Source organism: Convolutriloba macropyga, chromosome 9, assembly GCF_964194025.1.
Source record: "Convolutriloba macropyga chromosome 9, txConMacr16.3, whole genome shotgun sequence".
NCBI classification, from domain to species: domain Eukaryota; kingdom Metazoa; phylum Xenacoelomorpha; order Acoela; family Convolutidae; genus Convolutriloba; species Convolutriloba macropyga.
This window is the reverse complement of record NC_134476.1, coordinates 58,617,772-58,630,419: the sequence shown is the minus strand read 5'-3', so window position 1 is coordinate 58,630,419 and position 12,648 is coordinate 58,617,772. Positions and strand designations below refer to the sequence as shown.

The window sequence follows — 12,648 nt, the reverse complement described above, 5'->3', positions numbered from 1 at the left end:
AGCCTCTTTTGCTGTTGTTATACCATGTTAAAGATTGTTTTCTTGGGGTGGGGAGAGGGCGCGGCGAAAAAGAGGGCACTCCGATATCTTTGGGGTATAACACCAAGGTAGATTTGCATAAGATACGTTGATAAAAATGTCGCGCTTGGCAACAAAACAGAAGTACCCTTGAAACATCGAGAAATGATGTCTGAGAGGTTGAATATATGTCTAAATGTTTATGTTCAAGATGTGCTTGACATAGCTGATTCATATTAAAATTGTACTTCTATATAACCTACTTCGCACTGACAAGACCGAAATCGACACGCTGATGGACGAGTTCCTAGAAAGTGTTAACTTGGAAAGTAGACAAGTTATTATATGCGGTGATATGAATTTGAATTTATCAAAAGACAACTTATTAAATATAATTTACGTCAATCGTGTTACGGAAAATGGGTTCAGCGTTTCGTCTCCAAAATCTACCGGAATTTATCAAGCGTCTGCTAGTTGCTCGGATCATGAATCAGTATTTGTTGAAATTTTAGAGAATCAGAACTTTAGAGACCATAACCGCCAACAAGCTCACAGGAAAGTGATAACATAAGGAAAATTTGAGATGCTCGCTATGTAAGAGATGAAATCTAGTAAACCTCTACAATTTTTCTGAAACTCATCTAGAAAATAACAGTAATCTTTTTTTCTAAAGTAACGATCCTTGTTCTGTTTGTTTTTCATTAATAAACAAGTTCTTTCTTGAAGCAACAGACTAATTTGCGCTTAACATTTTCAAGAGCAAATAAAAATTCACTGTGGCTTAATATGTCTAAAAACTTAAAAATACCAAGCTTATTATGAAGTTGAATAGACCACATCTATTTTATCGAAATTTCAGGAATGTAGGAAAGTCGAAAATATGCAGTCGTTTTTACCAAAGCTTGTTTGATACATGTATGCGAAGTACAGACGGATATACAAGCTTCTCAATGATCTTAAGAGTAAAAGACAACTCTAAAAAAATTCACATACCCAGCTCTTATCAAAAATATAGCCAACCTACCAATAAATATGTTGCCGATGAGCTCAATAACAATTCGCAGCCTACTTGTCGTAGTCAGAAAATTTCCATTTTTCTGTATAAAATTTATGCATGAGATTTGGAGGAATTTGTACTCAGTTTTAGAAATAATTCATACTCTGGTTTTGGTCTTTTTCATTTAAATTATAATATTGCTCTCACAGGCTAACGTTCCGTATCTAGTGTTCGGATAGTGTTTCCTTTTAAAGGTGTTTTTCGAAAAAGCGTTGGCAATAGCAAAAGTTTTGTCTTTATATAAGGCAAGTGCTGAACTTTATGAAAATAACTTAGGCCGATATCTCTTCTAGTTGTTCTGAGAGAGTCATGTAAAACCAAATGTATTTTTTCATAGAAAGTTTTTCTTAAATCTGTTGGAAGATAATTGGATTCCAAAAAATCATAATCAGTGAAACAACGAAATGAAATGGTAAATTACTTGTGAGCAGTTTTTACCACTAGTAATCTTTCAATCCTTGTAAAGAAACTCAGAAGATATGGAATTCAATGTAACTGTTTAAATTGATTCGGATCTTTTTCTGGTGAAAAATTGCAAAATTTTCTTTGTTAATGGTGCATCTTAATGTTGTAAATTGAATTGCGATGTACAGCGAGGATCTATTTTGGGCCCGCTTTTCTTTCTCACATACATTGATGACATACCATTAGTTCGCAAGAGAGTGGTAGTCATTCTCTTTGCTGATTATGCAAATGTAGAAGACGTTGGATTCTCATTCAAAAATATAACCTAAATGAAAAGCATTAAAACTGCTCGAAATCAATAAGCTGGTGTTGAATCTCATCAAAACTGTCCATCGTAATCTTAGGGTTAGTTAAGGCTGTTGGCTGTTAAGGCTGTTGGCTGTTAAGGCTGAATTTCAATTGAATAATAGTGATGTAATAATTGCTGATGTTTTTAAGTATCTCGGTAGTAACATAGAGAATATGTTTAATTGCTCTTGAACGTAGTTCATAGCAATTATCGTAAACGTGTGTGTCTTTTTTATGCAAAATTTTCGCTTGCTCCCCTCACCCCCCCCCCCCCCGACTCAAGCAGGCTGCAATTGATTAGAGCTCCCACTAGTCGTTCAAGAGCAATTCTTCCGACGTTTAGTCGGTTTTGTTTCCAATCTGAACTCCTGTCAATCATGTCAGAAATCAAGTTAGCACTGCTGTGTTTTGTCAAAATTAGGACTGTGCCGAAGACTCAGTTAATCAGTTCAACTATTTCGGTTCTTTAGTGCATTGTTGCTGTTTCTATGCGGCGCGTAAAGTATTTCATGTTATGCAGAAAAATGTGGTTAAAATCATATATTTCCGGAAAAAGGCGATCATTGCGTTGACATCTTCTTAAGGGATTCCTTAATAACCGTTGTACAAGCTGGACGAAGAAGATGGAACGGTATTGACAAAAAGCTGAAACAAAATAGAAATCATTCCCGAGGGTCTCGACAGTTGCAATAAAGCCTATGTAACAAATTTTTGCCCTAAAATAAATTCTAATCTCAGTGTAAACCAGAAGAAAGCAACAAAAATTGGAGAGCTGAATTATTTACTCTCCAAAAATTGATGCGAAATGAGGTCTCACCAATTGATAGCTGGCGAGCAATCGATTGCTTCGAGCTCCATGTTTTGGCAAATCTGTTGAACCTGCTGGTGAAAACTGTTGGCACCGTTACGTTTCTGAGATCGAAGTAATGTGTTAATGAGCAACATGTATCTCTAGCAAGTACTCTCTAAGTTGACATGTATCTCAATGTTTCAGTTGACTTGGAGATTGACCCTTCGAGGTCCACGCATTACCTGAACAGATGGATCACTTCAGACATTGTGGGCACACGCAACGAGGCATCTGAAATTAGTAAGATAGCTTTTATTATTTAATCACCATAATGGTGTCGCTCCCGTTGAAACTAATGAAGTTATCAGCTGAGAACATTCAACTATTGCTATCAAAAATGGTGAACTACCCGGTAATGTTATATCAAAATCAATTGGCAGATTTGATTAATTGCTCTGAAGTTCATAGCAACTGTTGTAAACGTGTTGGTCTTTTTTATGCAAATTTTTCGCTTGAGCGTTTTGACTTTTCGAATGACTTTTACGCCCTTGACTTTTTGCGTTTCGCGTGATCTAGAATTCTCTCTCAATCACAATTTCAAGCAACTGAACTCAATTGGCGGCAATTTAATACTAAAAGTCAAATGAGATTGCGCCAGAACTGGTGCCATTTTTCACTTTAAATCTTAATATTGGTATATGTCAACCTCTAATGTGGTTATTTGAAGCCCATTGTTGAAGTTCTGAGTCCCATTTAGCGCCCCCCTCCCCCAACAGGCTGGCTGCAATTGATTAGAGCTCCCATTAGTCGTTCGACAGCAATTCTTCCGACGTTTAGTCGGTTTTGTTTATAGAATTTCGATCTAAAATATCTGTACCTACGCGCATGTTGATTGTAACTAAGAGAATACGTAGACGACTATTCTTAATTGTTCTTAAACGAAGTTCATAGCAATTATTATAAACGTGTTGGTCTTTTTTATTGCTGCGAAGCTGTAAGCTGAGCGAAGCTATATTGCGGTGCTCTTGTTTTTTTTTGTTTCGTGGTCTGACGCTCTTTTTCCGTTTTACATTTGTTCACACAGCAAAACTGAAAAAGTCAAATTTTCGTAATGAATTCTTTCTCTCACTAACGGTATTTGCGCGCGTGACGTTTTTTCTCACATGCTTTAGCAAAAGTTTTCACGTTATTTGCGTGATTAGGTTTTGATCATACGTGACTTAACTCACTCAATAAAATGACTTTTGCACTTTAAAACTTAAATTTAATTTGAATTTGTTTAAGGTCAAAGGAACTCATATGTGCAGTAAAGGTCCCTAATAAGAGGTTTCTGCGGAATGAATTTTAACAAGCTTTAATAATTTATCGCTGAATGTTTTTTATCTAGTTTTTTGAGCGACATCGAATTTTTTTTCAATTTAGATCTGTATCTGTTTCTATCTTTGTTATATGGCGCTCAGGTCTATTCTTTCGCAGCTATTCCGGCAATCTGCTTGCTATGTTATGCAAATTTTTTGCTTGACCATTTTGCACTTTTCTTCTAGGACATTCTTTGACTTGTCAATGACTTTTTCACGCTTTCGTTCTTCATTTTTGAGTGATCTCTATTGCTCCTACTCCGAAGTAAAGCCTGTTGCTAATATGAAGTCGGTTGCATCATAGCAAAAACAAGAGCCTTATAGCCGAGTGGTCAGTGCATTTGGTTATGGATCGGGAGGTCAGTGGTTCGAATCACGGCGCTGTCAAATAATTTTCATCCCGTCGGTTGTTCGAGAGCAATCGTTTCGACATTAATTGGTTTATTTTTTTGGACAGCAATTACCTATCAAAGCAATTCAAAATGAATAGACTCAGTATCAAAAAACGGAATCAGAAATAGAGACGGGATGAAAGCTCAATTTTAGATGCCGGTTGCTCGAACCGTTTGACCCCTCAGTCCTATTATTACCCCAATCCCCAACTCGCATTGTCCAACCTCATTCCGGTCGATTTGAACTCACCTCTCATCTAGCCTTTGAAACCCACTTAAAAATTAGTGCATATGGCAACTTGACTTTAATTTTCATGCTTTTAATACCTGTTTAATAGCCGCTTCAGGTTCTCAGCCGGCTATTATAGGGCTCCTATTTTTTTACTTTGTCGAATAAAAATAATTTTGCTTTTCCTTAGTTCACAGCTTGTTCAACATTTTGCATGAATTTTTTTTGACTTCTCTAGGATGGTTTCACTCTTCTCCCATTCTGCTAAACGTGTTATTAGACAACAGTTGCTAAGCAAAGCAATTAAAATTGAGCCGAGTCAGTATCAAAAACGAAATCAGAAATAGAAACGGGAAAAACCCATTGAGCCCAATTTTAGATTCCGTTACTTGAACTTTGTTTTTATATACCATCTCTAATGCTTATTGGTTTTGATACTGGCCCCTGTGTTGTCTCACTACGAAACAGGAGTTTGTTCAGCTCCAAAATAACATCAAAATAGTTTTGCGCTTTAAAATTGTGTGCAAAAATCATTTTTTCACTATTTTTTCTCTTCTTTCAATCGCAATCTTGGTAATGAATGGGAATCAACGGCTGTTATTTTCCGGCAATCTTCTGTGCATGTTTTTCAATTCCCTTTGCCTCTTGATCACGTTTTTCTTTTTACATATGTCACGATTTTCACGCTTGACGTCTTACTTCACTCACTCTTTCAAATTGCAGATTTGCAAATCTTTTTACTCAGAATTACGCAGTGTAGAGGCAATGGTCATTGTCAAAGAGCAAAGCAAAAGAGGCTACATAAACCGATAAATCTGAGAAAAGATCAAGTCAAAAATTATTATGCTATCAAATTTCATCGGAGCGATTGATAGCTGACATTAGTTTGAAAATTAATAGCTTTCCGTTTAGAAGCTGAATTATGTTTAGTTTTAAAATATTTTTAAAACTGTATCAACAACAATATATCAAAAACAATCATCCCAACTATAGATGGGAAGTGCATATCGATGACGTTGGGTGTCCTGATCAAAACAGTCAAGGGGAGAGATGGAAAAGTCAGAAAAATTTAAGAATTTTTACGCTTCACCGAGTTTTTAACTACATCCTTAGAAAAGTTAGTTGCTAACCTACTCAGCTAGTGACCGTCAGCTGATGCTCTAAATTCGATTAAAGAGAAAGGAATGTACCCCTATTCGAACATGACTGACCGCTCGAAACAGCAACGTTTGGAAAAACAGAACTTCCTGCACTCGAATACTGGAAAAATAGCTTAATGGAAAATTACCAAATTACCAAGGCAGAAATAAAAAAAAGCGAAAACTGTTTTCCATACTTTTCAATATCGTAACTTGAAGGCTATCATAACTTAGATCTGAAGTGCGACACATTTTTGCTTGCGTGCTTGTTTGAAGACATTCGGAGACTGTGTATGAACACATATGGACTTGACTCTGCAAATCACTAGTGCCTCAAACTACGCTGATGATGCATTTCTCAAAATTTGTTGGGCCAATATTCAATTATTGACAAATAGAGAACATCTGGAAATAGTTAAAAACATGATTAGAGCTCCGCCTTGGTGTACGATTAACGTTACTTCAAGGCAAACAACAAATACCCATTGTGCCCAATTTTAGATGCCGTTACTTGAACTTTGTTTTTATATACCATCTCTAATGCTTATTGGTTTTGATACTGGCCCCTGTGTTGTCTCACTACGAAACAGGAGTTTGTTCAGCTCCAAAATAACATCAAAATAGTTTTGCGCTTTAAAATTGTGTGCAAAAATCATTTTTTCACTTTTCTTCTTTCAATCGCAATCTTGGTAATGAATGGGAATCAAAAACTGTTTTTGATACTTTTCAATGTCGTAACTTTGAAGGCTATCATAACTCATATCTGAAGTGCGACACAATTTTGCTTGCGTGCGTGTTTGAAGACTTTCGGAGACTGTGTATGAACACATATGGACTGGACTCTGCAAATCACTACAGTGCCTCAAACTCCGCTGATGATGCATTTCTCAAAATCTGTTGGACCAATATTCAATTATTGACAAATAGAAAACATCTGGAAATAGTTAAAAACATGATTAGAGCTCCGCCTTGGTGTACGATTAACGTTACTTCAAGGCAAACAACAAATACCCATTGTGCCCAATTTTAGATGCCGTTACTTGAACTTTGTTTTTATATACCATCTCTAATGCTTATTGGTTTTGATACTGGCCCCTGTGTTGTCTCACTACGAAACAGGAGTTTGTTCAGCTCCAAAATAACATCAAAATAGTTTTGCGCTTTAAAATTGTGTGCAAAAATCATTTTTTCACTATTTTTTCTCTTTCAATCGCAATCTTGGTAATGAATGGGAATCAAAAACTGTTTTCGATACTTTTCAATGTCGTAACTTTGAAGGCTATCATAACTCATATCTGAAGTGCGCCACAATTTTGCTTGCGTGCATGTTTGAAGACTTTCGGAGACTGTGTATGAACACATATGGACTGGACTGTGCACATCACTACAGTGCCTCAAACTCCGCTGGTGATGCATTTCTCAAAACTTGCCGGGCCAATATCAATTATTGACAAATAGAGAGCATCTGGAAATTTTTGAAAAAATGATTAGATGTCTCGCCTTGGTGTACGATTAACGTTACTTCAAGGCAAACAACAAATACACGGAGAATTATAACAGTGCGCTCGAGTCGACTTTTGGTCATGGTAGATACTAACAACTTCTATGGTGGCATCATGAAAACAGAACATCTATCCGTTGGTGACTTCATGCTAGTGGGATTCCCACTTGAGCAGGTACTCAATACACCAACCGATTCTCCAATATGTTACATCCTTGAAGTAGATTTGACGTTCCCACACAATAAACGAGACTTCCATCGTGATTCCTCTCGCGCCAACAAAAGAATTAGTTCCCGATGAGTGGCTGAGCACTTACCAAAGAGAGTTCAAGTTCAATGTGAACTTGCCGCGGTTGTTTTTCCCCAAGTTACTACAAACCGTTACGAAGAAAAAGCGTTAAAGCGTTACACTCTCCATTACCGAAATCTTCAACTTTATGTGCAACTTGGTCTAATTGTTGAAAGAATGCATCGCGTGCTCCAATTTTTGCAAGAAAACTGGATGAAGGATGAAGCCATATATCAGACCAAACACAGCAAGAAGTCTGACCGCGAGGAACAAATTGGAAGAGAATTTGTTCAAATTTATGAACAACAGCGCTTATGGTGAAACCTGTGAGTCAAAAAGAATGAGAATGAAACTCACTCTAGCGCAGAATGCAGATCAATTGCTCCATAATGTCTCACGCTATACCTTCAAGACCTTAAAAAATATTCGGCAAAAGTTTAGTGCCATCATGCACGACCCAAGGAGAATCTATTGGGATAAGTCAACTTTTGTTGGCGCGACCATTCTAGAATTCGCTAAATTCAAATGTATAGATTTCTCCATACCATAATGAAACCGCATTTTGATTGTCGCCGGCTATATTCTGACAGAGACAGTCTGTTAAATAAATTTCGATCTGACGATTTCTACAAGGTATTAGCAGCGAAACCCACTATTGATTTTTCGAATTACCCTAAGGAGCGTCAACTTTTCAACAACAACAAACTCGTCGTCTCATCTCCAATATAAAGATGAAATCTCCGGAAAGCTCATCGAGGAGTTTGTTTCGCTGAATCCGAAGTTATATTCCATAACTTTAACAGGTAAAACAGTTTTATGTTTATTTATTTTTTTGGTTTTATTATGGTTAGTCATTATCCGACAAACATTACACTAAACTTTAAGAGAAGCAAGCGTTGATAAAGATTTCTTTCGAATACCTTTCTGAGGACAAGTTGATAAAACTTTCACGCTTTGTTGTATATTTTTTGTATTTAGATTGCCAAAAAATCTGCAAAAGGTGTTACCAGAGCTGCACGGGAACAATTAACCCACCAGAAATACAAAGAGGCTCTGTTCCTGTCATCCACACTACGAACACCGAACAGCAAAATTGTGTCAGACCGTCACTTTCTACAGACCGTTTCAATCAATAAGCTTTTCCTGAGTCCCTTCGATGACAAATGTTTCATTCTTGAGGGTAGTTTAAAAACGTTGCCGTTCGCTCATGCCGACGCAATTGAAGCCACTGACCTTGAAACTGATCCAGAATTGGATGCAACGACTCATGATGAAATTGAGGATCTGTGTGCGGAAGAATGGGAAACTGATAATGAGTCGGACAGCACGCTCCTTGCTTCCACTGGTAGTTGGCAACCACCTGATCCCAGTTTCAACAGGATAATAAACAAATCGGACTTGAATAGTGAAGATAATGTCGATTTTGAGGTAGTAATTGAAAAACAATCTTCAATCAATTGTCCATTCATAGATTATGAAGCTGTTGAATTTGAGGATGGAAGCAACATAACCGATTCGGAAGAGGAAGAAGCGATACCACCGCGTAAAAGGGGACATCGGACGTAAAAAAACAGCAATTTTCAACCTTATTTTTACGTCTGTAACTGTTAATAATTGTGTCTAATTTCAATTAAAACTGTTCAGCGCTTTCAAATTACTCGAAAATATCCACATTTTTATATACTCCCTATAATAATTGAAAAGATTTGGATATTTGCAATTTTTCCTTCATTTCTTGCTAATTTTGTTGTGATTTGTTAAAATGGCTAAATTTTGTGCAGAGCCCATTTCAAAACTAACCTACCCGTGCTTAACACTGGTTTCAGAAACAACGCTTTTTATCTTGATTTGTGATCTTTTGATTGTACAATTTTTGGTTCAACTTCTCAACCCAATTTTGTGTTCTTTGGCTAAATTTCAAATACTGGACTTGGGCAAGTTGAGTGGTGTGGTTCTACAATAAATTCACATTTTATATCCAGTCTTTCTGATACGTCTAAATATTTCATTCAATTTCATTCTCTTTGATAAGAATAAGTAATTCCCTCAAAGGAAGAAAGCGGGAAAGGGAGGGGGGAAATGTTTGGATTTCAAATCGGCTGAAACTGGATACTTCTTTCAAAACCGGGAAATGGAAGAGGAAAATGTTTAGATAATAATTCTGCTGGGAGGGGAGCAGCACCTGCATGAAAAGGTTGGGTTGTCCCATCACATGCAAAACGTTGGGTTGTTATAGCCCATGTAAAGGGTTTGGTTGTCCTATCCAATGCAAAAGGTTGGGTTGTCCTCAGGACAACCCTATCTCTTATACGGGAGGACAACTCCTCCGATCTTCCATGCAGTAAATGTTGCTACTTATTATCAGCCCTTATTAGGGCTTTCTCCTTATAGAGCCTATGCGTCTCATAAAAATGACAGTCCGAATCTAACCCAAAAAGTCTTGCGGTCTATTAAGGGACTGGCTGTCATAGCCACAAGCTTATCGCGGCTACTTTCCGGCAATATGCCGGCTATGTTTTTGACTTTTGTAGTCAAATTGAAGTGATGATTGTGGTCAGGCCTAACCAGCAAGTGGAGTGACAAAGCGAGTTGTGTTGCCTCGTGAAATTATTTCTCTTTAATTTTAAAGCAGAGTGAGAAAACGGTGTTTGAACAAAAAATCGCTGTTCTCGCTAGCGGTTTTTTGTTCACGTTGCAATTTGACAATTAGATTCACTGTGTATCTACATTTTTGATCCGATTTTTTTTCTCAATTTTTCCAATCCATTCGTGGTCCATTCTAGGTCTAGTTTTTTAGTCAATCAAATTTTAAATTAGAGGCCAGTACTTGTCGTGTTGTTTTCTTTTAGCGTAATTATTATGTTTTGCTAGCTGAGTATTTTTTCAGGTTCATTTGATTTTCTAGAGCTTTTCTAGGATTATATTGTTACTTAGGCAGGAAAATCAAAATTTTGATGGGCTAGATTTTCAAATCAAAATGAACGATTTATGCTGATTGTTGATAGTTTTCATTATTATATTATTCTTTTTGAAGTGGTTTGCACTGTGTTTATCAGTGCTCATTGAATGAACAGAAACTGTTTCGTAAGGTTTATTGAGACTAAGCAAATTTTAAATAATGTTATAAAAATGAACAGGTATATATAATTGGTTCTTTAATTCTTTTAAATTTACTCGGCTTATTTCCTGTTTCGATATGTACCGTTTTTGATTTTTTCTTTATGGCAATCCCTTTTTGAGCAGTAACTAACTATATCAGTCAACGTTATCAGTCAATATTATCAACAATGGTCTTGGAGTAGCTACTTAAAATTTTTCCCAAGAATTTTTATCACGTTTTGCTTTTCACTTTTGATTTGCTGCTTCCATTTGTTTCAGTTTGAATGGTAAAGTGATGTAAATAGTTTGTTTTCTTTAATTTTTTGGCTATCTTGGGAGTAAGTTAGGTTTAACTTGGAGTCTTCCGGCTTTGTTTTTTTCTCATCCGTAAATTTTTTAGAGGAAATGTTTTAGGGAATCAGATGCCGCAATTGAAAAAAGTGTTCTGAATGGCTTCTTCCTCTCTCTAGAAAAAGGATTTAGGTCATTTGTGTGATTAGATTTTGATCATACATTACTTACCTCACTCAATAAAATGACTATTGCACTTCTAAACTTAAGTTCAATTTGAATTAAATTAAGTGCAATAAAAGTCTATAATAAAAAGGCTTCTGCGGATTTTAACAGGCTTAAAACTTATCGCTGAATGTCTTTTAGCTTTTTGAGTGGCGCCAATAACGTTTAGTCTTACATCTTTATTTGTTTCTATCTATATTATACGGCACGCATGTCTATTAGGACAGTCTGCCGTCAATATTCACGTTAATATCCACCATCAGCCTATCAATAGCTATTATTTAGGCGTTCTCCGTTTTTTATTCGCTTTACACCTTTTGATTACGTTTCTTTGTTTTATTTTCAGGTTTGACGTCTGACTTACCTCACTCTGTGTTTGAACTGAATAGATTTTAAATTCCTTCACTTATTGAATTACTTAATGAATTGAATACGGTCAAAGTCAAAAGAGCAAAATCAAAAGAAAGGGATGAACCGATAAAGCGTGGCCATTAAGCCTTAGTGTATTAAGTTATCGAGGGTCATTAGAGCTATTGCTGGCTGACATTAGACTGAAATGTAATAGCTTTCAGTTTAGAAGCTGAATTATGTCTAGTTTTAGAATCTAATTGAAACTGCACGCCGAATAGAACAGTTTTTGAAAATTAGGAAATAATTCTCATTTCCTATCTCTTATTTTTTCTTTTTCTGTTTCGATCCCAATATGCGTCAAGCAGGTTAACGGCGCTATTTTGCCCGCTATGTTTCTTTTTGAATCCCGATGTTCGTCAAGTGCGTCAACGACAGCAATTTTCCGCCAATTTGTTGGCTTTATTTCGAGCTTCACTGTTGTTGCCGGAGCTCAATTGAATTTGAAAGAAAATTTGTGGTTTGAATACTGTAGTATGATGGGTCTTTGTATATTTCAGCGCACGTGATAGAGATATTGGCTTCTGCGTGGGTGTTGCTGCGAAAGTGCAGAGTGAATGCTGCTCTCAATCTGCAGATATTCACTTCCATCCTCAGATACACCTCCACCTTCATATTCAACACTCTTGTGAGTCACTTGACACTGTCACCAACAACACATTTGAATATTTTCTAATGCTTTAGAGCTAATCATTATTATTCACACATAGCAACTGGAGTGTGATGCCTATGCAAAGTAATGACGGTAGCTTTTGTGATAATTGTTCCAAGGTTCCATAAAATTGGTGGCTGGAACTTCATGCTAACCTGCTTTTTTGTTGAGTCAATTTTGGCCGATCAATCTTTTTCGGGCACCATTCGACACCTCTTGAAAACTGAATCTATTTTTATAGCTGCGAAGCTGTAAGCTGAGCGAAGCTATATTGCGGTGATCTTGTTTTTTTTACAATCCAAGAATTGGATTGTATTGGTGCTCTGTCTTTTTTGTAAGATGGTTTAACACCTTTTTTCATGACTTAGAGCTTTCAAAACAGAATAAACAGGTAAAGCTCAGCGGGCATCAAGTTTCATTAAAGAACTTGAGCCACATTTAGGCCTC

The 12,648-nt window shown here is 36.6% G+C and overlaps 1 protein-coding gene across 4 annotated transcripts in view; it reads left to right on the top strand.

The window, feature by feature from the left end:
• LOC142345890 (uncharacterized) overlaps window positions 1-12,648 on the top strand; it is a 268,945-nt gene that overhangs the window by 37,706 nt on the left and 218,591 nt on the right. For all 4 annotated transcript variants that reach the window (XR_012759361.1, XR_012759362.1, XR_012759360.1 and 1 more), the window contains exons 4-5: window positions 2,823-2,918; window positions 12,050-12,177. Coding sequence is in view for 1 of the 4 variants with exons in the window: in XM_075398324.1 (XP_075254439.1) it covers window positions 2,823-2,918; window positions 12,050-12,177 (224 nt within the window). In the remaining 3 variants the exon portion in view is untranslated. The remainder of the gene's footprint in view (window positions 1-2,822; window positions 2,919-12,049; window positions 12,178-12,648) is intronic.